The sequence below is a fragment of the Vulpes lagopus genome, chromosome 2 (genome assembly GCF_018345385.1).
Source record: "Vulpes lagopus strain Blue_001 chromosome 2, ASM1834538v1, whole genome shotgun sequence".
Taxonomy (NCBI): Eukaryota; Metazoa; Chordata; class Mammalia; order Carnivora; family Canidae; genus Vulpes; species Vulpes lagopus.
Genome location: NC_054825.1, coordinates 174,362,765 through 174,389,066, shown reverse-complemented (window position 1 = coordinate 174,389,066; position 26,302 = coordinate 174,362,765). Strand labels below are relative to the sequence as shown.

Below are 26,302 nucleotides of genomic sequence, written 5' to 3'. Positions count from 1 at the left end.
GAGGGAGGCAGACTCCCCGCTGTGTGTGGAGCCCGATGCGGGGCTCCAGCTCAGGACCCAGGAGACCACGGCTTCTGCTGAAACCGAGTCAGACACTTAACCGCCTGAGCCAGGCACCCCGTTATTAGTTGCTCTTGTCTATTTTGTAGCTCTTCGTTCCTTTCTTCTTCCTCTTTTGCTGTCTTCCTATGTGAACTGATTTTCCACAGTGGTGTGCTTTGATCCTTTCTCTTTCTCATTTGTGTAATTTCTGTAGGTTTTTGATTTGTGGTTCCCATGAGGCTTACGTAAAACTTCTTAATGACAAGTCTATTTTAAACTGATAACAACTTAATTTTGATCATGCATGAAACTCTATCCTTTTATTCCCCTACATTTTGTTTTTTTAATTGAAGAATAATTGTACAATATTGTACTAGTTGCAGGTGTACAATACAGTGATTCGGTATTAGTATGCATCACAGAACGGCCACCACGGTAAGTCTAGTTGCCATCTATCACCATACAAAGTTGGGATATTCCCTATGCTGTACATTATATCCCCATGTCTTATTTATTTTATAACTGTAAGATTGTACCTCTTAATCCCCTTCACCTATTTCATCCATCCTCTCAATCCCCTTCCCTCTGGTAACCACCAGTTTCTTCTCTGTATCTATAAGTCTGTTTCTGTTTTATGTTTGTTTTTTTATTTTTTATTTATTTTTTTTAAGATTTTATTTATTTATTTATTTTTATTTAGTTATGATAGTCACACACACAGAGAGAGAGAGAGGCAGAGACAAAGGCAGATGGAGAAGCAGGCTCCATGCACCGGGAGCCCGACGTGGGACTCGATCCTGGGTCTCCAGGATCGTGCCCTGGGCCAAAGGCAGGCACCAAACCGCTGCGCCACCCAGGGATCCCCCATGTTTGTTTTTTTAGATCCCATGTGTAAGTGAAATCATACAGTATTTTCCTCTTTCTGGCTTATTTTACTTAGCATAATACTCTCTAGGTCCATCCATGAAATGGCAAGATTTCATTTTTATTATGAATAATATTCTATTGTATATTCTTTTTTAAATGAATGAATGAATGAATGAATGAATGAATGAACTTGACAGAGAGAGAGCGCACAAGCAGGGAGAGCTGCAGGTGGGGGGGTGGGGAGCAGACTCCTCTCTGAGCAGGGTGCCTGATGCAGGCCTTGATCCCAGGACCCTGGGATCCTGTGACCTGAGCTGAAGGCAGACGCTTAACTGACTAAGCCCCCCAGGTGCCCCTCTATTGTTTATTTTACACACACACACACACACACACACACACACGCACGCACACGCACACCATCTTCTTTATCCATTCATCTATTGATGGACATTTAAGTTGGTACCATAACTTGGCTATTACAAATAATGCTGCAGTTAACAGGTGCCTGTTTTTTTAGATTAGTGTTTTAGTTTTCTTTGGATAAATACCTACGAGAGGAATTGCTGGATGGTATAGTAGTTCTGCTTTTAATTTTTGTTTTCCATAGTGGCTGCATCAGTTATATTCCATCAACAGTACATGAGGGTTCCCTTTTCTCCACATCCTTCCCAACAGTTATTTCTTGTCTTTTGGATATTGGCCATTCTGACAGGTATGAGGTGATATTGCATTGTGGTTTTGATTTGCATTTTCCCGATGCTTAGTGATGTTGAGCATCTTTGCATGTGCGTATTGGCCATCTTTATATCTTCTTTGGAAATATGTCTATTCAGGCCCTCTGCCCATTTTTAAATTGGATTTTTTGAAATTCAGTTGAGTTTTTTATTTTATTTTATTTTATTTTATTTTATTTTTTTAAATTTTTTTTTTTTTTTTTTTTTTTTTTTTTTTTTTTTATGATAGTCACAGAGAGAGAGAGAGAGGCAGAGACACAGGCAGAGGGAGAAGCAGGCTCCATGCACCGGGAGCCCAACGTGGGATTCGATCCAGGGTCTCCAGGATCGCACCCTGGGCCAAAGGCAGGCGCCAAACCGCTGCGCCACCCAGGGATCCCAGTTTTTTATTTTCTTCATCAAGTTTTTATTTAAATTCCAGTTAGGGGATCCCTGGGTGGCACAGCGGTTTGGCGCCTGCCTTTGGCCCAGGGCGCGATCCTGAAGACCCGGGATCGAATCCCATATCAGGCCCGGTGCATGGAGCCTGCTTCTCCCTCCGCCTGTGTCTCTGCCTCTCTCTCTCTCTCTGTGACTATCATAAATAAAAAAAATAAATAAATAAAATTTAAAAAAAAATAAATAAATTCCAGTTAGTTGGGCACCTGGGTGGCTCAGTGGTTGAGCATCTGCCTTTGGCTCAGGTCAGATCCTGGGGTCCTAGGATCGAGTCCCACATCGGGCTCCCTGCATGGAGCCTGCTTCTCCCTCTGCCTGTGTCTCTGCCTCTCTCTCTCTCTGTGTGTGTCTTTCATGAATAAATAAATAAAATATTAAAAAAAATAAATTCCAGTTAGTTAACAACAAAAAAATTCCAGTTAGTTAACATACCATGTAGTATTAGTTTCAGGTATAGATTTAATCACAATACTCCGTATTCATCACAAGTGCCCTCCTTAATACTCATCATCCATTTAACCTATTTCCCCACTCACCTCCCCTCCAGCAACCCTGTTCTCTAGAGTTAAGAGTTTGTTTTCTGGTTTGCTTCTTTCTTTTATTTTTCACCCTGTGGTCATGTTTTGTTTCTTAAATTCCACATATGAGTGAAACACATGGTATTTGTCCTCCTCTGACTGATTTATTTTGCCTAGCATAATACTCTCTAGCTCCATCCATGTCATTGCAAATGGCAAGATTTCATTCTTTGTGATGGCTGAGTAATATTCCATTAGATATAAATCCCACATCTTTTTTATCCATTCATCAGTTGATGGACATTTGGGCTCTTTCCATAATTTGGCTGTTGTTCATAATGCTGCTATAAACATTGGGATGCATGTGTCCCTTTGAATCAGTATTTCTATATCCTTTGGGTAAATACTCAGTAGTGCAATTACTGGGTCATAGGGTAGTTCTGTTTTTAACTTTTTAAGGAACCTCCATACTTTTTTTTACCCCCGAGTGGCTGCACCAGCTTGCATTCCCACCGACAGTGTAAGAGGGCTCCCCTTTCTCTGCATCCTTGCCAACATCTGTTGTTTCTTGTGTTGTTAGTTTTAGACATTCTGGCAGGTGTGAGGTGGTATCTCATTGTAGTTTTGGTTTGCATTTCCCTGATGATCAATGATGCTGGGCATCTTTTCATGTCTGTTAGCCATTTTGTATGTTTTCTTTAGAAAAATGTCTATGTCTTTTGCCCATTTTTTTTTTACATTTTTTAAAAATTTATTTATTCATGATAGTCACAGAGAGAGAGAGAGAGGCAGAGACACAGGCAGAGGGAGAAGCAGGCTCCATGCCCCGGGAGCCCGACGTGGGATTCGATCCTGGGTCTCCAGGATCGCGCCCTGGGCCAAAGGCAGGCACCAAACCGCTGCGCCACCCAGGGATCCCTTTTGCCCATTTTTTTTAACTGGATTATTTGCTTTTTGGGTGTTGAGTTTTATAAGTTCTTTATAGATTTTGGATACTAAACAGTTATGTCATGGGGCATCTGGGCGGCTCAGTGGCTGAGCTTCTGCCTTGGGCTCAGGGTGTGATCCCAGGATCTGGGAATTGAGTCCCGCATCAGGTTCCCTGTGGGGAGCCTGCTTCTCCCTCTGCCTGTGTCTCTGCCTCTCTTTGTCTGTCATGAATAAATAAATAAAATCTAAGAAAAAAAAAAGATACCAAAGAGGTTGTTGCCTGTGTTCTTTCCTAAGATTTTGATGGTTTCAGGTCTCATGTTTAGGTCTTTCATCCATTTTTAATTTCTTTCTGTGTGTGGTGTAAGAAAGTGGTCTGGTTTCATTCTTCTGCATGTTGCTGTCCAGTTTTCCCAACACCATTTATTGAAGAGACTGACTTTTTTCTATTGGAAAAAGATTTGCTTTGTTGAAGATTAGTTGACCATAGAGTTGAGAGTCTATTTCTGAGTTTTCTGTTCCATTCCATTGATCTATGTGTCTTTTTTTTGTGTGTGTGTGCCAGTACCATACGTTGTTGAGGGTTTTTATCAAGAATGGATGCTATAGGGCAGCCCTGGTGGTGCAGCGGTTTAGCGCCGCCTGCAGCCCAGGGCGTGATCCTGGAGACCTAGGATCGAGTCCCACGTCAGGCTCTCTGCATGGAGCCTGCTTCTCTCTCTGCCTCTCTCTCTCTCTCTCTGCATCTCTATGAATAAATAGATAAAATCTTTTATTTTATTTTTTTAATATATATATATTTTTAATTTTTATTTATCTATGATAGTCACAGAGAGAGAGAGAGAGAGGCAGAGACACAGGCGGAGGGAGAAGCAGGCTCCATGCACCGGGAGCCCGACGCGGGACTCGATCCCGGGGCCTCCAGGATCGCGCCCTGGGCCAAAGGCAGGCGCCAAACCACTGCGCCACCCAGGGATCCCTAGATAAAATCTTTTAAAAAGAATAAAACCATTACACTAATAAATGTGAAATCAATTATATAAAAAAAGAATGGATGCTATACTTTGTCAAATACTCTTTCTGCATCTATTGAGAGGATCATACAGTTCTTACCATTTGTTTTATTAATGTGGTGTATCACTTTGATTGATTTGTGAATATTGCACTACCCTTGCTATCCAGGGGTAAATCCCACTTGATTGCGGTGGATTATTAATATATTGTTGGATTCAGTTTGCTAGTATCTTGTTGAGAATTTTTGCATCCATGTTCATCAGGGATATTGACCTGTACTTCTTTTTTTTAGTGGAGCCTTTGTCTGGTTTTGAAAACAGTGTAATATTGGCCCCGTAGAATGAATTTGGAAGTTTTCCTTCCATTTCTATTTTTTGGAATAGTTTGAGAAGAATAGATGTTAACTGTTACTTATTTATGTGCTTATAAATATTTAAATACAAAAATATATTTATTTATAATATTTATAAATGAATGAATGAATGAATAAATAAAGCAGGGCTTGACCTCATGACCCTAAGATCAAGCCCTGAGCTGAGACCAAGAATTGGAAGCTTAACCAACGGAGTCACTCAGGCCCCCCAAGTATTAACTTTTTAAATATTTGATATAATTATCCTAAGCCATCTGCCCTTGGATTTTTTTTAAATTTTTATTTATTTATGATAGTCACAGAGAGAGAGAGAGAGGCAGAGACACAGGCAGAGGGAGAAGCAGGCTCCATGCACGGGGAGCCCGATGTGGGATTCGATTCCGGGTCTCCAGGATAGCGCCCTGGGCCAAAGGCAGGCACCAAACCGCTGCGCCACCCGGGGATCCCTGCCCTTGGATTTTTGTTTGTTGGGAGATTTTTGATTACTTATTCATTTCTTTGCTGGATATCAGTGTGCTGATACATATCAGTGTGCTATTTCTTCCTGTTTCAGTTTTGGTAGTTTATTTGCTTCTAGGAATTTATCCATTTCTTCTATATTGTCCAATTCGTTGGCATATAATTTTTCATTGTTATTCTCTTATAATTGTTTGTGTATCTGTGGTATTGATTGTTATTTCTCCTCTCTTATTTGTGATTTTATCTATGTGGGTCCTTTGTCTTTTCTTTTTTGGTAAGCCTGGTTAGGGGGTTATTAATTTTGTTATTTTTTTCAAAGAACCAGCTCCTGGCTTCATTGAACTTTTCTACTGTTTTTTGTTTGTTTGTTCCTCTATCATTTATTTCTGCTCTAATGTTTATTATTTCCCTTATTCTGCTGGCTTTAGGCTATGTTGTTCATTTTCTAGCTCCTTTAGGTATAAGCTTAGGCTGTTTGAAATTTTTCTTGTTTCTTGAGCTAAGATGGCAGCGTAGTAGGAGGATCCTAGGTTGCTTCCTCCCTCAAATGCAGCTAACTCTCAAATCATTCTGAGCACTCAAGAAATTGACCTGAGGACTAACAGAACAAACTACACAACTAGGGGGAGAGAAGAGACCACTTCAAGGAAGAAAAAAAAAGTGCAGAGACATGGTTTGTGGGGGAAACAGAGAAAAACATAAGAGAGAAGAGCACATGAAGATACACACGAGGAGACCACCTCCCCGAAGCCACTGGCTCTGAAAACGAGAGGGGCTGAATTTAGTTAGTTTTTGCAATCAACGGGGCTCAAAGACTGGGGCTTCAGATGTCCTCAGGCTTGGCTTTTGGGAGCACATCTGTGAAGAGTTGGTGTTGCCTCTCTGGAGGCAAAAGAACCAGTAGGCGCCATTCCCCTTCCCGGCCCCTCAGCACCAGTGCAGAGACAGACACCTGCTGAGGGCAACTAACCAAGACATGGGCCGTTTAGCCTGCCTGCTAAATTCCATGTCCCTGTATCCTGCATGACTGCCCTTCTGGGTCAGACCTGCATCAGTCCTGGTGCAGAGTCCCTTTCCCAGAAGACCAGTGCAGGTCCCTGCCACACCAGGTCTCTGAAGTTTGGGAATTTTAAAAGGCAGCAAAAATAAATAAATAAATAAATAAATAAATAAATAAATAAATAAACAAACAAACAAACAAACAAACAAATAAATAATAAAATAAAAAAATAAAAGGCAGCAAGCCTGGTTAGTGTAGAGCCCAAGGTATGCTGTGCTGCTTCAGGCAACCAAGCAGCCCAGAGACAGTATGAATCCAGTTGATCTGAAAAATGCCTGTGATGCCTGAAGGGAAATTATTCGTTCCACTGAAAGTGCTTCCCTGAGAGCAGCAGGCACCGACTCCCCTCTCCAGGGACAAAGGAGCGGGCTGGCACCATTTACTGCCTCTGCTCCTTCACATAAACCAACTTCACACGCGCCAGCACTGGCTGCCTAACCTGCTTACACCAAGCCCTGCACCCCTGCGCTCTGCTAGGACTGGTTTCCTCTGGCAAGTGTGCCTGCGAACCAGACCAGCAGGCCCCTGCCCCAGAAGACCAGCACAAACTTCCACACGCACCATGTCTTCTGACCGCAGAGTTCCACAAAGCTTCAGTTCTAGTGGAAGTAGCATCAGGTCTGTTTTAGCAAGCAGACCAGAGGACACCTAGTTAAAACTCATCACACCCTGGCCAATGTCCAAACGCCCCCCACTGCAGGCAAGGAGAAACTCTGCAGAGGACAGACCCGAGGGAAGGAGCAGCCTTAACAGCAGCTGGGTGCACGCAGCACACACCAGAGACACTTCTGAGGCTCCAGGCCCTGGACAGTACATGACCTCTTCTTCATAAAGCCATTACTCTGAGGAGCAGGAAACATGCCTTCCCAACGCAGAGAAAAAGACAGAGACCTAGACAAAATGCCAAGATGGAGGATTCATCCCAAAAGAGAGAATAAGAAAAGGTTACGGCCAGGGACCTAACTGAAACAGATATAAATAATGTGACTGATCCAGACTGTAAAGCAACAATCATGAGGAGACTAGCTGGTCTTGAGGAAAGCGTGGGAGACATCAGGGAGTCCCTTACCGCAGAGATAACAAAGCTAAAACCAATCAGGGCAAAATATAAAATACAATAACTGAGGTTCAAAACCAACCGGAGGTAATGACCACAAGGATGGAAGGAGCAGAGGAATGAAAAAGTGATGTAGAAGATAGAATCATGGAAAACAATGAAGCTGCACAAAAGAGAAAAAGAAAATCTTGGATCACGAAGGCAGAAGCAGGGAGCTCAGAGACTCCACTAAATAACATTTCTATCGTAGGTGTCCCAGGAGAAGAGAGCGATAAAGGGGTAGAAGGTTTATCTGAGGAAATTATAGCTGAAAACGTCCCACATCTGAGGCAGGGAAACAGACCTCCAAATCCAGGAAGCACAGGAAACTACCATCAAAATCAGCAAAACAGGCCAACGCCAAGACATGTTGTAGTTACATTTACAAAAAGAAGAGATTAAAGAAAAAATTCGAAAAGTAGCAGGACGAAGGAAGTCCCTGACTTACAAGGGAAGACCAAGAAGGTTAGCGGCACCGTGTTGGACAGTCGTGCACAGTCTCCCCGGACAGGAATGGTCAGCCTCTGGGCCTCTGGGCCTCCGGGCCTCCGGGCCTCCGGGCCTCCGGGCCTCTGGGCCTCCGGACCTCCGGGCCTCCGGGCCTCAGGGCCTCTGGGCCTCTGGGCCTCTGGGCCTCCGGGCCTCTGGGCCTCTGGGCCTCCGGGCCTCCGGGCCTCCGGGCCTCTGGGCCTCCGGGCCTCCGGGCCTCCGCAGAGTGTCTCTTAGTCTGGGCCTTCCCCAGTAATCTCGGGGTAGGATTCTTTTTGTTTCCTCTGGGCAGCGAGACCGGCATGGGTTAGATACCCTTCTGACTTATTCCTTCTGTGTCTCTCTTGAAAGAATGTAGCATGGGCCACCCGTCCATGGCCTCAGGACGGAAGCTGGCTCCTCAGGCTTGTCCAGTCTTCTCTTGCCGCCTTCACCAAGCGTCTTCTACGGTACTTGGTTGCCTTTCCTTCTTGACCAAGCAGACGGGTGTAGGTCGCATCGTCAGGTTGTGTGCCCGCCAAGGGAGACCCAACACAAGGCCTGGGGGCAGGAGGTTGCTCTGGGAGGTGACCTCAGGGTGTGCTCCAGTGGGGAACTGGGGAACGAAGGGAGGTGGAAGAGGAAAGTGAGAAAGGCACGGGGGAGGCCAGCTGGGCCTGGGTGCCACCGGGCACCGTCTCACAGTGTGGAATTCACCTCGGGGCTGACCCAGCAGAAGTCAAGGAAGCTGGGGTCTGGGGGATCCCTGGGGGGCCCAGAGGTTTAGCGCCAGCCTTTGGCCCAGGGCGTGGTCCTGGAGACCCGGGATCGAGTCCCGCGTAGGGCTCCCTGTCCCTGCGTCTCTCTGTGTGTGTCTCATGAATAAATAAATAAAATATCTAAACAAAAAAGAAAAAAAAGGAAGCTGGGGGGGTTCTGTATTGCTCGAGGCTTGGCCTGTGGACCCGGACTCCTCGCGCCCTCGCAGTGAGCCTAAGAGCAGCTCAGCAGCCCCTGGGGGCGGGGAAGGCCTGGGAACCCTGAAGAGTGATGCAGGGGTCCGAGGAGGGGGATCATCTGCCCCAGCTTCAGGGGGCGCAGGTCAGATTTCCGGGGGGTGGGGCAGGGCTTTTATGATCCCGGAGGCAAGGGCGGGTGAGCATCAGAATCAGAAGCAGAAAAAATACCCTCAAGTTTCTGACACGTACCCTTCAAGCCATTGGGGTTTGGATGTCCAACGGGGTTCAGAGGGCATCTGAACTTTTTTTCTTTTAAGATTTTATTTATTTCTTTATGAGAGACAGAGAGACAGAGACAGAGACAGAGACACAGGTAGAGGGAGAAGCAGGCTCCATGCAGGGAGCCCTGGGCCAGGCTGCCCTGAACTTGTTTTTTTAAAAAGATTTTATTTATTTATTTATTAGAGAGAGAGAGAGAGAGAGCACAGACGGGAGGGACCGAGGGAGCCCGATGCGGGGCTCGATCCCAGGCCCCGGGAGCATGACCTGAGCTGAGGCAGACTCTTAACCGACTGAGCCCCCCTGGGCCCCGCGCTTGAGTTCTCACCCTGGCCCCAGGTTAGCCAAAGATTGCGGAGGGCGGGGGAAGGCAGTGAGGGGAGGGTGCCGGGAGCCCCCGGGAGCTGAGCAGCAGTGGGGACCCTGGTTGGCTCCGTGGGGGCGAGATGCCCATCCCCGACTCCTCACCCCGGCCGGGGCGCCCCTGGCTCCCTGCACTTGCTGCGGGCCGGGGCGACACCGGGAGACATGCCCCGCGGGGCCGGCTCTCCTTTCAGTATGCAGAGGGGGTGCGGAGCCCCTGGGGTCACATGTGCCAGGCGACAAGGGGTCTCTGCCCCCGCCTGCTCACACCCCCGGCCGCCACTTGCCATCACGGGGCAGTTTCCCACCTCGGGAGCAGCCCCCAGCCACCCCGGGGGGCAGAGGGTGGGCCCCGCACTCACAGTGGGCAGGGTGGCCTTCCTCTGTGTCCCCCAGGGTGTGCTCCAGAGCGGGGGCGCCCCGTGGGGGGCGGGGGGTACCCCTCCTGGGGGGCGGCCTGCGGTGTGAGCTCAGCGGACACTTCAGGGGAGCGCGGGGAGGTGAGGCCACAGGAGAGGACGCCGGGGTCAGGGCCGGGGCACACGGCGGGGCACAGGGCCCGTGAAGGCTCCAGAACCATGGCGTGGAGCTGAGCCCGGGGGGTCCTGCGGCTCCAGGACCCCGCCGCCCCCCTGAGCCGGAGAGGGCGAGGCAGCTAAATCCACGGGTGGAACTGCGGCGCGAGGCCACCAGGTTCAGCACTTGCACTTGGACCCTTGGTTTTCTCTCTCGGTCGGGTGCTTAGGCCCGGGGCCCCCCAAAGAGGCCCTGGACAGAGGACACCTTTCTGTTTCATAGGTGGGAATCAGAGGCCCAGAGGAAGACTGTTCTACGCCCAGGCTTGCGGGGCATTGGCTGAGCCTGAATCCCAGCTGAGCCTGAGTCCCGCAGGGGGTGGGCAGTAGGGGTGCGGGACCAGCAGGTTCTGTCGCCCGCAAGCAGGGTCACCTCTGGCAGGTAGTGACCTCTCTGAGCCCCAGGGCCCTCGCTTGTGAGCTCCCAGATATTACCTAACACCTGGTGGGTACCGCCCGTGACCGAGGGGCCCCCGCTGCTCTGGCTGTCCTAAAGGTCATCACCCCTCTCCGTGGGAGTCAGTGTGGGAAGAACGTGGGACCGTGTGGACACCCAGCCGCACTGTGACCCCCTCCGTCTGGCCCAAGACCAGCCCAAGGAGCAAGCAGCTGTCCCTGGATTGCAAGGCTTTTATTGCTGGAATCATCTAGTCAGACACCGGATGTGGCAGGCTGCTGAGATGACTTAGCCGGTGATCAGTTAAGTGACTTCCTTGGGGCCCCCCCCGCGGCACACATGGCTCCGTCAGCACAAGTTACTTGCGTATATTTTATCCTGCAAAGAGAAGGTCGGGACACCTGGTGAGGCCTGCAGGTGTGACACATGCGGCTCTGCCGTGCTGGCCGGACACGCCGTGGGGAGGGGCCTGCAGGCCTGTTTGCAGGGGCGCTTCTGGATCTGAGCAGGCAAAGGTACATTCCTCCCAATCTCCCGCACCACGAGAGAGTCCCAGGGTGGGCCCAGAAGCTTCGTCCAGTAGAGCAGAGTGAAGAAGGGGGGGTCACCGTGGTGGGGTGGGGGCGTCCTGGGGCGGGATGGAGAGAGGTGCTGAGAAGGTCCTGGCGGGCTCCGTTGCACCTGCGGGCACCTGGGAGTCTCGGGCTGCCCGTGGACGCTTGCTGCCGAAGCAGTAGCTTGTTCCCACCCGTGGGACAGCACAGGGAGGGGGCACCGTGCTTTTCCACTCGGGGCATTGCAGGCCTGGGAAGGGCCAGAGGGGGCTTTTGGAAGCTGCCTTCTCCCCTCCCCTCTGCCCCCCTCTGCCCTCCTCCCCTCCTGGCATGTGAGGCACAGAATGGCTCTCCAGGACTGAGGGAACGAAGACAAATGGGGGTCTTGGGGGGAGATGGAATAGGGAAGTTAAGGTAAGGGAACCCAAGAAGATCCAGGCTCATGTGCTGCAGAGGCTGGAGTCAGGGAGGCCGGAGCTGAGGGCCTGAGAGGGAGGCCAGGTGATGCCAAGGATGCAGGAGGGCCAGGGCCAGCCCCAGGGCTCAAGGGCTGGGCTGAGTCTTCCCCACCTGCATCCCCCCCCTACTTGCCCATCCATGAGGTCTTTCTCCTCTTGAATTCCCGGGGAGGGCCGCGGTGGAGAAGAGAGATGCCCCCCGCCGCACCCCGGCCCCAGCGAGGCCCAGACAGGCGCCAGAGGCGCGGACACAGCCAACCCACCAGCACCGAGAGGGCATCCTGCTTGTCGTCTTGTGTCATTTTCCCATCAATGCACTCCTTCAGTATTTTCGCATTTTCCAGTATCACAGGGCTGCTCTGGTACCGCGCCACGTTGTCCACGTAGTCCTCAGTGGAGCCCGTCAAGAACAGGTTCACATCGTCCCGCACGGCTGAGCAGATTTCACAGTCTGGAACGGAACAGAGGCTGCCGCTCCCTGCCAGGCCCCTGGCGGCCCATCTTCCTTCCCCTTCCCCGCCCACGCCCAACCGCCCGCCAGGACGGCCAGATGCCCGGGCGGCCCCACGCCCACCTCCGCCCGAGGCCAGGAGCAGGGCAGCCCCGAGAAGCAGCAGCGCCCCGACCCGCTTCATGGTGCAGGTGGCAGGTGCTGCGGAGCCGACGCCTTTATAGCTGCCGCCCAGGGCGGAGGGGCGAGGCCTTTCCAGGACACCTGCCAGGCTGGGGGAGGGCGGAGCTGCCTGTGCCCACCAGGCCCCCGAGGCCGCCAGTCAACAGGAGGCGCTAACTTGGCCTCCCCTCCCCACCTCCAGGGCTCTGTCCAGGAGCTTCAGAACTGGAATTCCCTGGCTTGACGGGGAAAGGGGGCGAAGAGTCTCCCAAATCAGGGCCAGTGTCAGCCTCTCCTGACCCGTGACCTGGAGGACGGTGTTTGGTCTCAACTTAGGGATTTTTCAGGACACCCAGTGCTTGGCTCATGGTCTCACAGCTAGTAGATGCCAAAGGAAAGCCACTCCCTGGGGGCCCCTGCCATGCCTGCGTCAAAATCTCTGTCCTTGACCTGCTCAAGTGGCCTCCCTTGAACCAGTCCTTTGAATCTGTTTCTGGAGCCCTGAATCCTCCCCTGTGTGCTAGCCCAGAGGTTCTACTTATCTGTTGACCAAGTCCTGGCACCTGGTCACTTGGACAGCACCTCAGTCTGGCTCAGAAAGGTCATTTTTCCCCAACCAGTGTCTTCTTTTGAGTTTCTCTGTACCGTTCATGCAATTCCCTCTCCACAGATGGAGTCTGAGGAAAGGCCAAGCCGTTTCTGTGGCCCACAAGCCCTCGTGCTTCGTGCAGCCAGGGCCCTACCAAAAGCCTGCTGCCTCCGAATTCTTCCCTTTCTCTCCTTCCTCACTGGTCTCCTTCCCACTTTTTTTGTTTGTTTGTTTTAAAGATTTTATTTATTTATTCATGAGAGACACAGACTGAGAGAGAGAGGCAGAGACACAGGCAGAGGGAGAAGCAGGCTCCATGCAGGGAGCCCGATGTGGGGCTCGATCCCGGGACCCCAGGATCACGCCCTGGGTCAAAGGCAGGCACTAAACTGCTGAGCAACCCAGGGATCCCTCCGTTCCACTTCTTGACTGGGCCAGGGGTCAAGGGCTTTGTGTTCCAGTTGTGTGTGTGCAGCAGGGCCTTTGCACAAGCTGTCCCCGCTGCCTGGAATGTTCTTCCTCCAAGTACACAATTCATGACCTAATTGCTCAGGTCTCTTCAAATTTCACCTTATCAGAAAGACTGTCCCACCTGATTGACCCCTTAGGTCAGAGCCCCCCTTCCCCCACAGCACTCACAGTTCTCGCCCACTTCATGGCCCTCCATAGCTCTCCTTGTCATTCACTGGTGGTCTTCCACTCCCTCTCAGGTGCATACTGAACTCCCAGAGGGCAAGGCCTCTGCTGGGTGCACTGCCACCTCCCCCGGACAAGGACACATAGCAGGTGCTTCACAAAGGTTTGTTAGATGAACAGAAGGACTATCCCATTCCTGAGGAGGGGGTAACAAGAACATTTTTACTTACGCTTACTCGCTGGAGGCCCCTGTCTGGCCTTTTCTCTGAATCATCTGTGACAGAATAGGGTTTGCTGAAACCCAGAGCTGGAGGTAAGACAAAAGTTGTATCACCCCCGTTGGAGCCCTGTGCCAAACAGGATTCACATCCGGTAACTGCTCTTGGCTAAGAGGCACCCAGGCCTGAGCTCTAGCTGTCAGGCGGTTATCGTGGAGCGACTCCAGTCATGATGTCCAGAGGCTGTACTATGAAGGTCATCTCATGAGGGGCTCTGGTTATGGCAGGTGTCCTTCAGAGGTTCCGAGCCACCTACCAGCCCGGGAGATGAGCACCATATGCCCCAGATTGGACACTTGCTCTTTCTCTACTGGAACGGAATTTCAGTGTGTGGGACGCAAGGGTTGTATGTCTGCTGTCCTTCACTGGGACTTCCTTCAAGTCCTCCTCAGCTCTGTGAGATGATGTGAGAGGAGGAAGCCAGAGTTTGGAGGGCTGGAGTAGCACAGCACGCTGATGTCCATCCAGCCCCACTGGGGGCCACAAAACTATCTGAGGTATCTCCGAGTGTGGGGATATTTGCTGAGGTCAAGGGGAACTTTCTGGACAAGGCCTTGCAGTGTATGCCATGTGGCTTTTTAAAATATTTTTTATTGGGATCCCTGGGTGGCGCAGCGGTTTGGCGCCTGCCTTTGGCCCAGGGCGCGATCCTGGAGACCCGGGATCGAATCCCACGTCGGGCTCCCTGCATGGAGCCTGCTTCTCCCTCTGCCTGTGTCTCTGCCTCTCTCTCTCTCTCTCTCTCTCTGTGTGTGTGACTATCATGAATAAATACATAAAATCTTTTAAAAAAAAATAAAATATTTTTTATTTGGGGTAATTCTAGACTCACAGAAAAGTTGAAAAGATTTGTCAAAACCAAGATATTGACACTGGCACACTACTACTAACTCAACTCCAATCTTTATTTGGATTTCACCGTTTGTCCTTTAATGCCCTCTGTGTGTTCTAGAAGCTAATTCACATCCTAAACACACTGCATTGATTGTGAGGTTTCTTCTGAACTGTGACAAGTTGTCAGTCTTTCCGTGTTTGTCGTGGCCTTGATTGCCTTGAAGACTGGCCAGGTACTATAGAATGTCCATCAAGCTGATTTTGCCCGCTGTTTTTCTTCTAAATTAGACTAGGGTTCAGACCTTGGTTTTGGGGGGAGACACTAAAGAGGTGTCACATCACATAGTGGCATACGTGACATCAATAGGTCTTACCACTGGTTATATTAGCCTTGATCATTTGAATAATGTTGGGTTTGCTAGGTTTCTGCATGGTTTTCCCCTTTCCCTACTCTTTGGAAATGAGTTGCTAAGTGCAGCCACTCCCCAGGAGGGCAGGGCAATAAGCTCCACCTCTTGAAGGGAGAGTGCATTGTTTGGAATGTTCCTGTGAGGAATATGTCTCTTCTCTCTTCATTTGTTTATTTAGTAAGTTATTTATTTATATCAATATGGACTTACAGAATTTTTTACTTTGGATTATCCTCCAATACTATATTATTTCTTTTGTTGCTTATACTGTTCCAGATTTGGCCACTGGGAGCTTCCTTCTAGAATTTTCATGGACTATCTCATCTTGTTTGTGCCAGTAAACTACTCTTCTAGAATAGAAGGTTGAGTTTAACTCGAGAGGGTTTAAGCAGACTGGTTGCCATCTCTGCTTGACCTAGCACGCTGGTCTACAGAGCTCCAGCTCACAGTGGACACGGGAGACAAACTGTAGAGCTCCACAACTCCTCACTGATGTTTCTGGATGGGCTCTTATGCCCAAGCTCCTCTTGGGACCAGGTTCACTGATGGAAGAGGGAGAGACAGGGCCAAGGTTGGACCCACTGCGAGTTAAGAAGAGGCCCAGGACTCTTTTAAGAGTGAGAGGGAAGCAGGTAACATGATCCTAAATTGGAGTCAGCCCTGGAGGAAGCCCTCCTGGCCAGGAGTTCTGAGACTTCCCTAGTAGGGAGTGCTTCAGAGCCCAAGGATGGTGTCCACCCATCCTTGGGGCTTGATCTAGAGGCTGCAGAGTTAAGGTGCTCAAGAGGCTCTAGTTGGGCCCAGCACCCCATACTTAACTCCAGGACTTAAACTTAGGCTTGAACCCTCCTGTGATTTTCATCTGCACATTCTGGGAGAGTGCTGCATTTGGAGCCAGGATGGGTTGGGGGAAGGAGTAGCAGGAAACAAGGGTCACAGTTGGGGCTGGGACGACAGGATGGAAACACTTAGACATGTCAGCTCCTCTTGGTCTTTGGCAAAGGAAAAACCATACCCTCTCCAAGAGGCTTTTAGCCCAAGGAGTGAGGTAGCGACATGTGCCAGGTCCCTGCCCACAGGCCTTTGAAGTTCCTAGGAGGGATGTGGGCTGGGCTCAGGGAGCTAGTAGTTAATAAAACAGCAGAAATCCTGCCCTGAGCGGAGCATTCTGGCAGTTGACACTATGAAGGGGACACTCCTCGTGCTGACCTTGCTGGTGACCCAAGACCTGGGCATCGAAATGGGTGAGAGGTTTTCAGTGACTGAATGGAGGAAGAGGTTTGGAGGTGGAGGGATCATTAGTTGTGCACACAGTAGGGGATGGTTTTTGGGGGTGGTGGGGCTTAGCTGAAGGTCGGAAGCGGGCAGGCTGCTATGCCTGGAGGCAGCAGCCAGGGGCCCCTCTCCGCTCCCTTCTGCTGAGAGTGCTCATAGAAAATGTTTTCTGTCTGGGATGTAAGCAGCCCTGGGAGTGGGGGGGTTCCTGTGGAAGGTGAGTCAGAAGAGCCTGGATACCTGAATTACTTTCAGGTGGTGGGGAAACAGGAGTCTCCTACCCTGGTGATTGTTAAGGTGTTTTCTGTTTGTCTCCAGCGGAAGCCTGCCCCCTTTTCTATTCGGTCTTTGGTACTTTGGCCATTGGAAAGGAGCTTCCGCTGAACCTGGCCCTTAGACTAGCCAATGCTACTGAAGCAGAAAAAGCAGCCATAGGAAAAATCCAGGACTGCTACAATGAGAAGGGACTCGATGCCAAGATATTGGATTTGATTGTCATGGTAACTTACTATCCTTCCCCCACCCCCACCCTGAGGACACACATGCAGCCTGTTGACAGATGGCACATGGAATAGACATAGCAGTCAGGGGCTACAAGCACATAAGCCTTTCCTCCACCCCACGGCATACATAATACGCAGCCACCTGCCACACGCACATCCAACCTATCCTTCTACCACACATGTCCCTTTTGTGCCAATTTATACACAGCTGGATGGACAACAGTGCAACATAGAAAGTGTGGTGACCCTTGTGAATTTTTTTCTAGGTTAGGGGAGCCCGCCTTGCAGGAGTAGAATTTTAACCTTTGGGAGGAAAGAAAAAGTCCTTAATTCAGCTCCTGCGCATGGAGGGGTCGTGTCAGTTCTATTTTAGGAATATTGAAACTGATCACCTTAAAAATAAAATAAAATAAAATTAAATTAAATTAAAAAAAAAGGGATCCCTGGGTGGCGCAGCAGTTTGGTGCCTGCCTTTGGCCCAGGCGCGATCCTGGAGACCCGGGATCGAATCCTAGGGAAGTCGGGCTCCCGGTGCGTAGAGCCTGCTTCTGCCTCTGCCTGTGTCTCTGCCTCTCTCTCTCTCTCTCTCTCTCTGTGACTATCATAAATAAATAAAAATTAAAAAAAAAATGAAACTGATCACCTGCCCTTAGACCGCCTTCTCGGGAAGGGTCTCCTTGGACTCGTAAGGCTTCTGGGTTTTGGCCTGTTTTACCCCCCACCTTGATGGCTGTTCTCTGGCTCCGAGTCTTACTTCCCATCTCTATCATCTCAGTGCTCAAAGCCAGAAGTTGCACTCTGTTATTTTGGGGCCTGGAGCTCCTAAGGCAGCTTCTAGCTACACACATCTGCTCCCCAGGGCTAATCAGTGTATTTCCTGATGAATTGTCTTTTTCTGTTATTGTTCTTGTTGCACAGTTATGTATATATATTAATTGTATTTATTTATTAATGAGAAGCACAGAGAGGGAGAGAGAGGCAGAGACACAGGCAGAGGGAGAAGCAGGCTCCATGCAAGGAGCCTGACGCGGGACTTGATCCCAGGTCTCCAGGATCACGCCCTGGGCTGAAGGCAGCGCTAAGCTGCTGAGCCACCCGGGCTGCCCTATGTATATATATATTTTAAAGATTTGATGTATTTATTTGAGAGAGAGTGTGTACAAATGGAGAGGAGAGGGAGAAGCAGGCTCCCTGCTGAGCAGAGGTCTGATGTAGGGCTCTATGCCAGGACCCTGGGATCATGATCCCAGCCAAAGGCAGCTGCTTAACTGACTGAGCCACCAGGGCGCCCTAGTTATGTAGATTTTAATTAATCTGTCTCTTACTCTATTTTTCCATAAGGGCTGATTCTGGAAGATGAGAGGTTATGAAGAAGTGGAATTTCTTGCATTAATGTGCCACAGGCACATGAGATTGTTTACAACACACACACATCCACATTCCATATGTGCCATACACCTGACAGGTGGGTCTCAGGTGCAGGAGACATCACGTGGACCCAGACTCAGCCACCTTGCTCCTCGCACAGGCCCAGCCTCCATCACACCCTTCAGAATCTTCTGATCTCTGCTTTCCTGGCTGGTTGTTCAGACTCCCTCCTGACACCTGTGTGTGGGTGACCTGGGAGTCATCTTCATCCTTTATCCTGTTCTGATTTCAGCTCCCTCTCCAGCAGTCAGTCTGTGGGCCGGAGGTCCTTGCTGGAGCTGGAGCTGAATCACTGAGGATGAGGATTGGGGGGTGGGGGCCCAGGGAGGATGGACGGTTCTGCCATGCGCTCCTCATCTTCCTCTCTCCCAGGCTACCATCACCACCAGCAAGAAATGCACGTATGAAGCAATGGATTCATTGAAGACCTTCCACATAGCCCCTTTGGGGAGATGAATCTTTGCCACCAATGCCCGATCTGAGCTCCATCCTCCTGCTCCTTTCTTCATACCTGAAGCTGGAATCCAGACACCTATCTTTGCCTAATTCATCTTTAGCAGGCTGGCTGTAATAAAATAACTGCAGTGTAGCTCTGTGTGCCGTGAGTCTGTGTGCTGGGCGGAGAGCATGTGAGGCTTGGCAGGAGGTCCTGGGACATGGCGAGGGGAGGTGACCTGTGTGGTTATTGAGAACATGGGGATGGGAGTCAGGCCGAATCAGGAGCAGGTAAGAGTGGTTTCATCTTTCTCAGGCTAATCTTTCATCTGTAAAAAAAAAAAAAAAAAAAAAAGAGGACTGTGTGTGACAATTGAATTAAATAACATCTATGTAACCCCAGGAAGGATAGAAATGTTGTCCATGTGGCATATTGCTGACTCTGGCATTTGTCACGTTGTAGAGCCTCTAGCCCCTTACATGTTACCCTGGTTGTTGAAGGGTGGACTCAAGCGATAACCTGAATGGGCTTATCACAAGTGCTCCCCATCTCCCAGTGGCATCCACCCGTTTCTGCTTCTTAGGAGGATGTCTTCTGAGGAGGCCAACCTTTCTGCAGGAACACCCTGTTCCACCGCTGTTCTTGGGTTCTGCTAGTAGAACCAGGACCACCACACAATCTTGGCTCAGGAGAAAGGGAGAAGGGGAGTGGATGGAAGAAACTAACCCAGAGTGAATGCTGCTGTCATGGGGAGCCCGACTCTTAAATCTTTGTAGGATGTGTAACCTGTGGCAAGTTCATGAACCCTTTTCCAAGTTCATGAGCCTACTTCCTAGAGCATCAAATTGGCAATTATATTTATTTAGTAGGCTACTTATGAAGCTACAAGGCAAGAACTAGGTGTTACCTTTATTTGTTTCCTAGAGACTAGAGCAGTGTTGGGCTCCAGTGAGTATGGCTCACAAAAAAAGTAGCATAGCAGGTGACATCTCTTATTTTTTTAAGATTTTATTTATTTATTCATGAGAGACACACAGAGAGAGGCAGAGATACAGGCAGAGGGAGAAGCAGGCTCCCTACAGGGAGCCTGAGACTGGACTCGATCCCAGAACCCCAGGATAACGCCCTGAGCCAAAGGCAGATGCTCAACCACTGAGTCACCCAGGTGCCCCAGGTGACATCTCTTTAGTTTCCTGGGCCACAATAAGGTAATATTCAGAGTGTTGAACTTGGGACATGCTAACAGGCTAGAGGCTTGAGTTCTAGCTCTTATTATCTGGCCTAATAGTTGAACTTAAACATTTTAATTCACCTGTTTGCTCATTTTACACCTGGATTTTATACCTACCAAGTCCGCTAGACTTACTATTAAGTGTTCACTCAGGTCATACTAAAGATCTAAAATTTTATTGAGAAATACAAAATAAAATTTGAATTGATAAAAGGCTAAATCATATCCTTATATGGGATAAATTGACACTAGAAATATCAACTATTCCCAAATCCATCTAAATTAATCTTTGTTCTGGGCAGCCCAGTGGCTCAGCGGTTTAGCGCCACCTGCAGCCCAGGGCCTGATCCTGGAGACCCTGGATTGAGTTCCCCGTCGGGCTCCCTGCATGGAGCCTGCTTCTCCCTCTGCCTGTGTCTCTCTGCCTCTCTCTCTGTCTCTCATGAATAAATAAAATCTTAAAAGAAAAAAAAATCTTTGTTCTGCAACATGAGAGGATTGATTTAAAGTTTATCCAAAAGAATACATTCTTGAATTGAAATCAAGCAAGAAAATTTAGAAAAATAAGAAGTATGAGCAGGATCTTTCTCACTAGGTATTATAACGTGGGTATATATTTATGACTAATTGTCTAGTTTTAGTATAGAGATGGTCAGTGTGATGGAGAACATATAAATAGACTCAAAGATAGTTTAAGATATTATAGTGATGACTTACTGAATTATGGAGAAAGAATGGATTTTTAAATTTTATTTTTTATTTAAAAAAATGTTTTTTAAGAATGGATATTTTTAAAATGGCTTTGAACAAAATGAGCAAATATTTAAGAAAAGAAGATGGGCCTGCCAAGCCTTTTTCTTGTGGATTAATGTGGACTAACGATTCCATTGCCATAGTTTCAACAGTTAATTATCTATTTGACATGACATCTCTCTCTCCTCCCACCACCCTCCCCAATGACTTTCCTTTTTTTTTTTTTTTTTTAAGATTTATTTATTTATTTATGAGAAAGAGAGAGAGAGAGGCAGAGCCACAGGCAGAGAGAGAAGCAGGCTCCATGCAGGGAGCCTCGATCCCAGGTCCCCAGGATCACACCCTGGGCTGCAGGCGGCGCTAAACCGCTGAGCCACCTGGGCTGCCCTCTTTTGACTTTCCTGATACCATAGTCTGTTGTTTTTTCTCTACCTTATTGGAGGATCTTTCTCGGCTCCTTTTTGGTTATTTGTGTCTTTTACCAAGGATCATATCATTTTCTTTGCATCTCTTTTCTACATACACTCACTTTCTTAGTGATATCCACAACTTCCAAATTTAAATCTCCAAACCCGGTACTAATTTTCAAGGCACAGAATTGGCTCTCACTAAATATCTGTTGAATTAATGAATATTGAAGCAACTCTAAATTCCTCCTAAAGGACAAATATACAATTTAAATAAAATTTAAATAAATGAAGAGACTATTGAATGGGAATTCTCAACAGCATAAAGACTTACATATTTAAAGAATGAGACAGAAAAATCCCATAAAGTCTTAGAAAAAATTATAGAAGAATATTTTTATAAACTCAGAGTACAGACTTTCCAAATGATATGTATATTTATATATATTTATAATATATAATACATTATTATATATTTTATATACATACAGAGAATATAATACTTTTATAAATTTTTCTCACATTAAAATTCCATTTGGAATAGAATTGACTTGTTAAAAGAATAGAATAATAATCTATATTGGGATTGACAACACGTATAGAAATAAAATGTATTACACAATGGACAAATGCCAGGGAAGAAGAACTGGATGCCTACTGTTCCTGTGGTATTTTAAAATATTATATATGAAGGGATATAATATCACTTGTATGTTGATTGTGATAAGTTAAACACATATACTATAAATAAAACCACTTTGTTTTTATTTTTTGAGAGAAGGTGAGAGCATGTGCACATGCAAGCAGGGGGGAGGGGTGGAGGGAGAGGGAGAGACAGAATCTTAAGTAGCATGAAGCCTGACACACAGAACACTCATCAGGTGCCTGGGTGAGAGAGAGAGAGAGAGAGAGAGCAGAGACATATAGGCAGAGGGAGAAGTAGGCTCCCCACAAGGAGCTCGATGTGGGAGTTGATTCCGTACCCCAGGATCATGCCCTGAGCCAAAGGCAGATGCTCAACCACTGAGTCACCCAGGTGTCCCGTGGAAACCCACTTTAAATATAAAGACAAATACAGGTTAAAAACAAAAAGGTGGAAAAAGATATGACACCAATAAAAAGAAAACCAGTGTTCCTACATTTGCACCAGATAGAGTACATATCAAAGCAAAGACTGTTACAAGGAATAAGAAAGATTATTTCATAATGATAAAAGGGTCAATTCAACAAGAAAATATACCAACCCTAAACATTTTTGCACCTAATAGCAGAGCTTCAAATTATATGAAGCAAAAACAACAGAAATGAAAGGACAAGTAAAAAAAAAAAAAAAAGAAAGGACAAGTAGACAAATCTGAAATTATAGAGACTACATCATTTCTCTCTTCATTATTGCTAAAACAAGCAAACAGAAAAATCGATAGGATTTAGAAGATTAAGGCAACACTAAACTTGACACATTATCCAATAATATACTTAGCATCACTCAAATAATTCAGATTATACTCTCTGAATCAATGGATTTAAATTAGAAGTCAATAATCAAAAGATATTTGACAAGTGTTCAAATATTGGGAAATTAAATCATATGCTCCTCCACAATCCAAAAGTGAAAAAGGAAATCAAATGAGAAATTAGGAAATATTTTGTTCTGAATAAAAATCAAAGAACACTCATCAGGTGCCTGGGTGGCTCAGTCAGTTGGATGTCTGCCTTCCACTCGGGTCATGATCCCAGGGTCCTCGGATCGAGCCCTGCATCAGGCTTCCCTGATCAGTGGAGAGTCTGCTCCTCCTTCTCCTTCAGACCGTCCCCCTGCTCTTGTTCTCTCTCTCTTAAATGAATGAATAAAAAAAGAACCGTCATCAAGATTTGTGGGATGCTGCTAGCACTTATGGGCAAATTTATAGCGCTAAATGCCAATATTAGAAAATGTTTCCTGTACACCACAATTTATGATGAGAATTAAGCTGTTATTCTATGACAATATTCCTGTATATAATGTCTCATTTTTCTCTGGCTGCTTTTATGATTCCCCTCTTCTCTCCCCTCAATTTATTGAGATATAATTGACATATAACATTATGTAGGTTTAAGGTGTATACTGTGTTGATTTGACACATTTACATATCACAAAATGATCACCACCATACCATTTAACACCTCTGTCCAATTATGCAATTACCATTGCTTTTGTGTGGTGAGAACATTTAAGACATATTATCACAGCATTTTTCAAGTATGTGATATAGTATTATTAGCTATAATCACCACGCTATTAAATCCCTAGAAGTTGTTAATTTTATAATTGGAATTTGTACCCTTTGACCAATATCTCCCATTTTCTCAACCTCCAGAACCATTCTGTTTCTCTGAGTTTGGCTTTTTCAGATTCCACATATAAATGAATGTATATAGTATGTCTCAGTCTAACATGTCACTTAGCATAATGCCCTCAAGTTTCATCCAGGTTGTCACAAATGACAGGTTTCTCCTCTTTCTCATATCTGAAAAATATTCAGTGTGTGTGTGTGTGTGTGTGTGTGTGTGTGTGTGTGTACATGATCAGCGATTCAAGTACCTTTTCATGTACTTGTCAGCCATCTGTATGTCTTCTTTGGGAAAGCCCCTATTCATTCTCTCTGTTTTTTTTTTTTAATTAGGTTTTTAAAATATTGAGCTGTATGAGTTATTTTTATAGGTTTTGGATATTAGCCCTTTATCAGATAGATGATTTACAAGTATTTTCTTTCATTCCATAAGTTGCCTTTTCATTCTGTTAATTTGTTTTGCTATGCAGAAGCTTTTAAGTTGGATGTAGTCCCACTTGTTAATTTTTGCTTTTGTTTCTGTTTTTTTCAGTGTCATATCCAGGAAATTACTATGTAAGGAAGTTTTCCTCTATTTTCTTCCAGGAATTTCAAGCTTTCTGGTATTACGTTTGGTCCTTAATCCATGTTACACAAATTAATTAATTTTTAATTCAAGTATAATTAACACACAGTGTTATGTTAGTTTCAGGTGCTCAGTATAATAATTCAACAGTTCATGTCAAGTTAGTTTTTGTGAATGGTGTGAGATAGGGGTCCAATTTCATTCTTTTGCATTGTGGATATCCAGTTTTTTCAGCACCATTTATTTTATTTTTTTATTTTTTATTTATTCATGAGAGAGAGAGAGAGAGAGAGAGAGAGGCAGAGACACAGGCAGAGGGAGATGCAGACTCCATGCAGGGAGCCCCACGTGGGACTCGATCCCTGGTTTCTAGGATCAGGCCCCAGGCTGAAGGCAGCACTAAACCGCTGAGCCTCCAGGGCTGCCCCAGCATCATTTATTGAAGAGACTATCTTTTCCCTATTGTATATTCTTGGCTCCCTTGTCAAATATTAGTTGATCATATATATGAGGATTTATTCCTGAGGTTTATTTTTCAAGATTTATGTATTTATGTATTTATTTATTTATTTATGAGAGAGAGAGAGACAGAGCACATGAGCAGTGGGGAGGGGCAAAGGGAGAGGGAGAAGCAGACTCCCCACTGAGCAGGGAGCCCAGTGTGGACTCGATCACCAGAACCCTGAAATCATGACCTGAGCTGAAGGCAGATGCTTAACTGAAAGAGCCACCCACCAGACACCCCTCTGGGCTTTCAATTCTGTTCTGTTGTCTGTGTGTCTGTTTTCATGCCAATGCCATACCATTTCGATTACTGTCGTTTTTAACATAGTTTGAGATGGAAATGCACGATGCCCCTGGCTTTATTCTTCATTCTCAGGATTGTGACGGCTCTTTGGGTCTTTTGTGGCTTCACATTTTAGAATTATTTTTTCTATTTTTGTGAAAATGCCACTGGAATTTTGATAGAGATTGCGTTAATCTATAGATGGCTTTGGGTAATATGGATATTTTAACAGTATTAATTCTTCCAGTCTATGAACATGGGCTGTCTTTCGATTTGTTCATGTTTTCTTCAATTTCTTTCATCAAAATTTTATAGTTTTCAGCATACAGATCTTTCACCTCCTGGGTTAAATTTATTTTTAAGTTTTTCATTGTTTTTAATGTTATTGTAAATGGGACTGTTTTCTTTATTATTTATTTTTCAGCTGTTTTATTGTTAGTGTATAGAAGCACATTTGTTTTCTGTGTGTTCACTTTCTGTCCTGCAGTTTTATTGAATTGAGTAGTTTCCTCATCTGGTTTTGTTAACAAGATAATGCTGGCTTTATAACATTAAATTGAGAATGCTGCTTCCTCTTCAATTTTTTTGAAGAGTTTTAGAAGGATTGGAGTTAATTATTCTTTAAATGTTTGTTAGAATTCATCAGTAAAACCATCTGGTCCTGGGGAATTTTTTTTAAATTACTGATTCAACCTCCTTACTTGTTTTTGATCTGTTCACATGTTCTATTTCTTCATAATTCAGTCCAGGTAGATTGCATGTTTCTAGGAGTTTATCCTTTTCATCTGGGTTCTCCAGTTTGTTATGGTTTTTCATAGAACTTGTCTTGATCTTTTGTATTCCTGTGGTATCAGTTGTAATATATCCTCTTTCATTCAGATTTTAAGTTCTCTTTTTCTGAATTAGTTTAGCTAGAGGTTTGTCAATTTTATTTTTTAAAGATCCATTGTTTAGTTTCATTGATATTTTGTAAAAACATTTTATTTATTTATTCTTGAGAGAAAGAGAGAGAGAGAGAGAGAGAGAGAGCAAGAGAGGCAGAGACACAGGCTGAGGGAGATGCAGGCTCCATGCAGGGAGCCTGATGTGGGACTCAGTCCCGGGTCTCCAGGATCAGGCCCTGAACCGAAGACGGTGCTAAACCGCTGGGCCACCCGGGCTGCCCTTCATTAATCTTTTCTATTGATTTCCTGGTCTTCATTTCACTTATTTCTGCTTTGATCTTTGTCCTTTCCTTCCTTCTGCTAACTTTGGATTTATTTTGTTCTTCCTTTTCTAGCTCCTTGAGTTGTGAAGTGAGTTTGTGCATTTGGAATCTTTCTTATTTTTTAACATGACATTAATTGCTATAAAAATCTTTCTTAGAACTGCTTTTGTAGGATCTCATAAGTTTTGAAACGTTTTGCTTCTATTTTTACTTGTTTCAATATATTTCTTGATTTCCTATTTGATTTTTCCTATTTGATTTTTTTTGATTTGACTTGTTGGTTGTTCAGGAACATGTTGTTCAACCTCCATATATTTGTGTATTTTCCAGCTTTCCTCCTGTTAACTGATTTCATGTTTTATCCACTGTGGTGGGGAAAGAAACTTAGTATGATTTTGGTCTTATTTTTTTATTTCAAGTTTTTATTTAAATTCTA

The 26,302-nt window shown here is 46.3% G+C and overlaps 2 protein-coding genes across 3 annotated transcripts; one reads left to right on the top strand and one right to left on the bottom strand.

Annotated features, from left to right (window-relative positions):
• Positions 1–10,791: 10,791 nt before the first annotated feature.
• On the bottom strand, positions 10,792–13,644 carry LOC121484502 (major allergen I polypeptide chain 1-like). 2 transcript variants are annotated; one of them, XM_041743859.1, is made up of 3 exons: positions 13,426–13,644; positions 11,848–12,035; positions 10,792–10,950 (listed from the first exon to the last, which is right to left on the bottom strand). In XM_041743859.1, the coding sequence occupies exons 1-3, from the start codon at positions 13,466–13,468 to the stop codon at positions 10,921–10,923; spliced, it is 261 nt and encodes an 86-aa protein (XP_041599793.1). In that variant the 5' UTR covers positions 13,469–13,644; the 3' UTR covers positions 10,792–10,920. The 2 variants fall into 2 exon arrangements, with proteins under 2 accessions (XP_041599793.1, XP_041599792.1); XM_041743858.1 differs by lacking the exon at positions 13,426–13,644 and adding an exon at positions 12,159–12,996.
• Positions 13,645–16,091: 2,447 nt separating this feature from the next.
• LOC121484501 (major allergen I polypeptide chain 2-like) lies at positions 16,092–18,739 on the top strand. The gene is made up of 3 exons (XM_041743857.1): positions 16,092–16,188; positions 16,538–16,719; positions 18,523–18,739. Exons 1-3 carry the CDS (start codon positions 16,128–16,130, stop codon positions 18,604–18,606), a joined length of 327 nt encoding a protein of 108 aa, XP_041599791.1. The 5' UTR covers positions 16,092–16,127; the 3' UTR covers positions 18,607–18,739.
• The last annotated feature ends 7,563 nt before the right edge of the window (positions 18,740–26,302 follow it).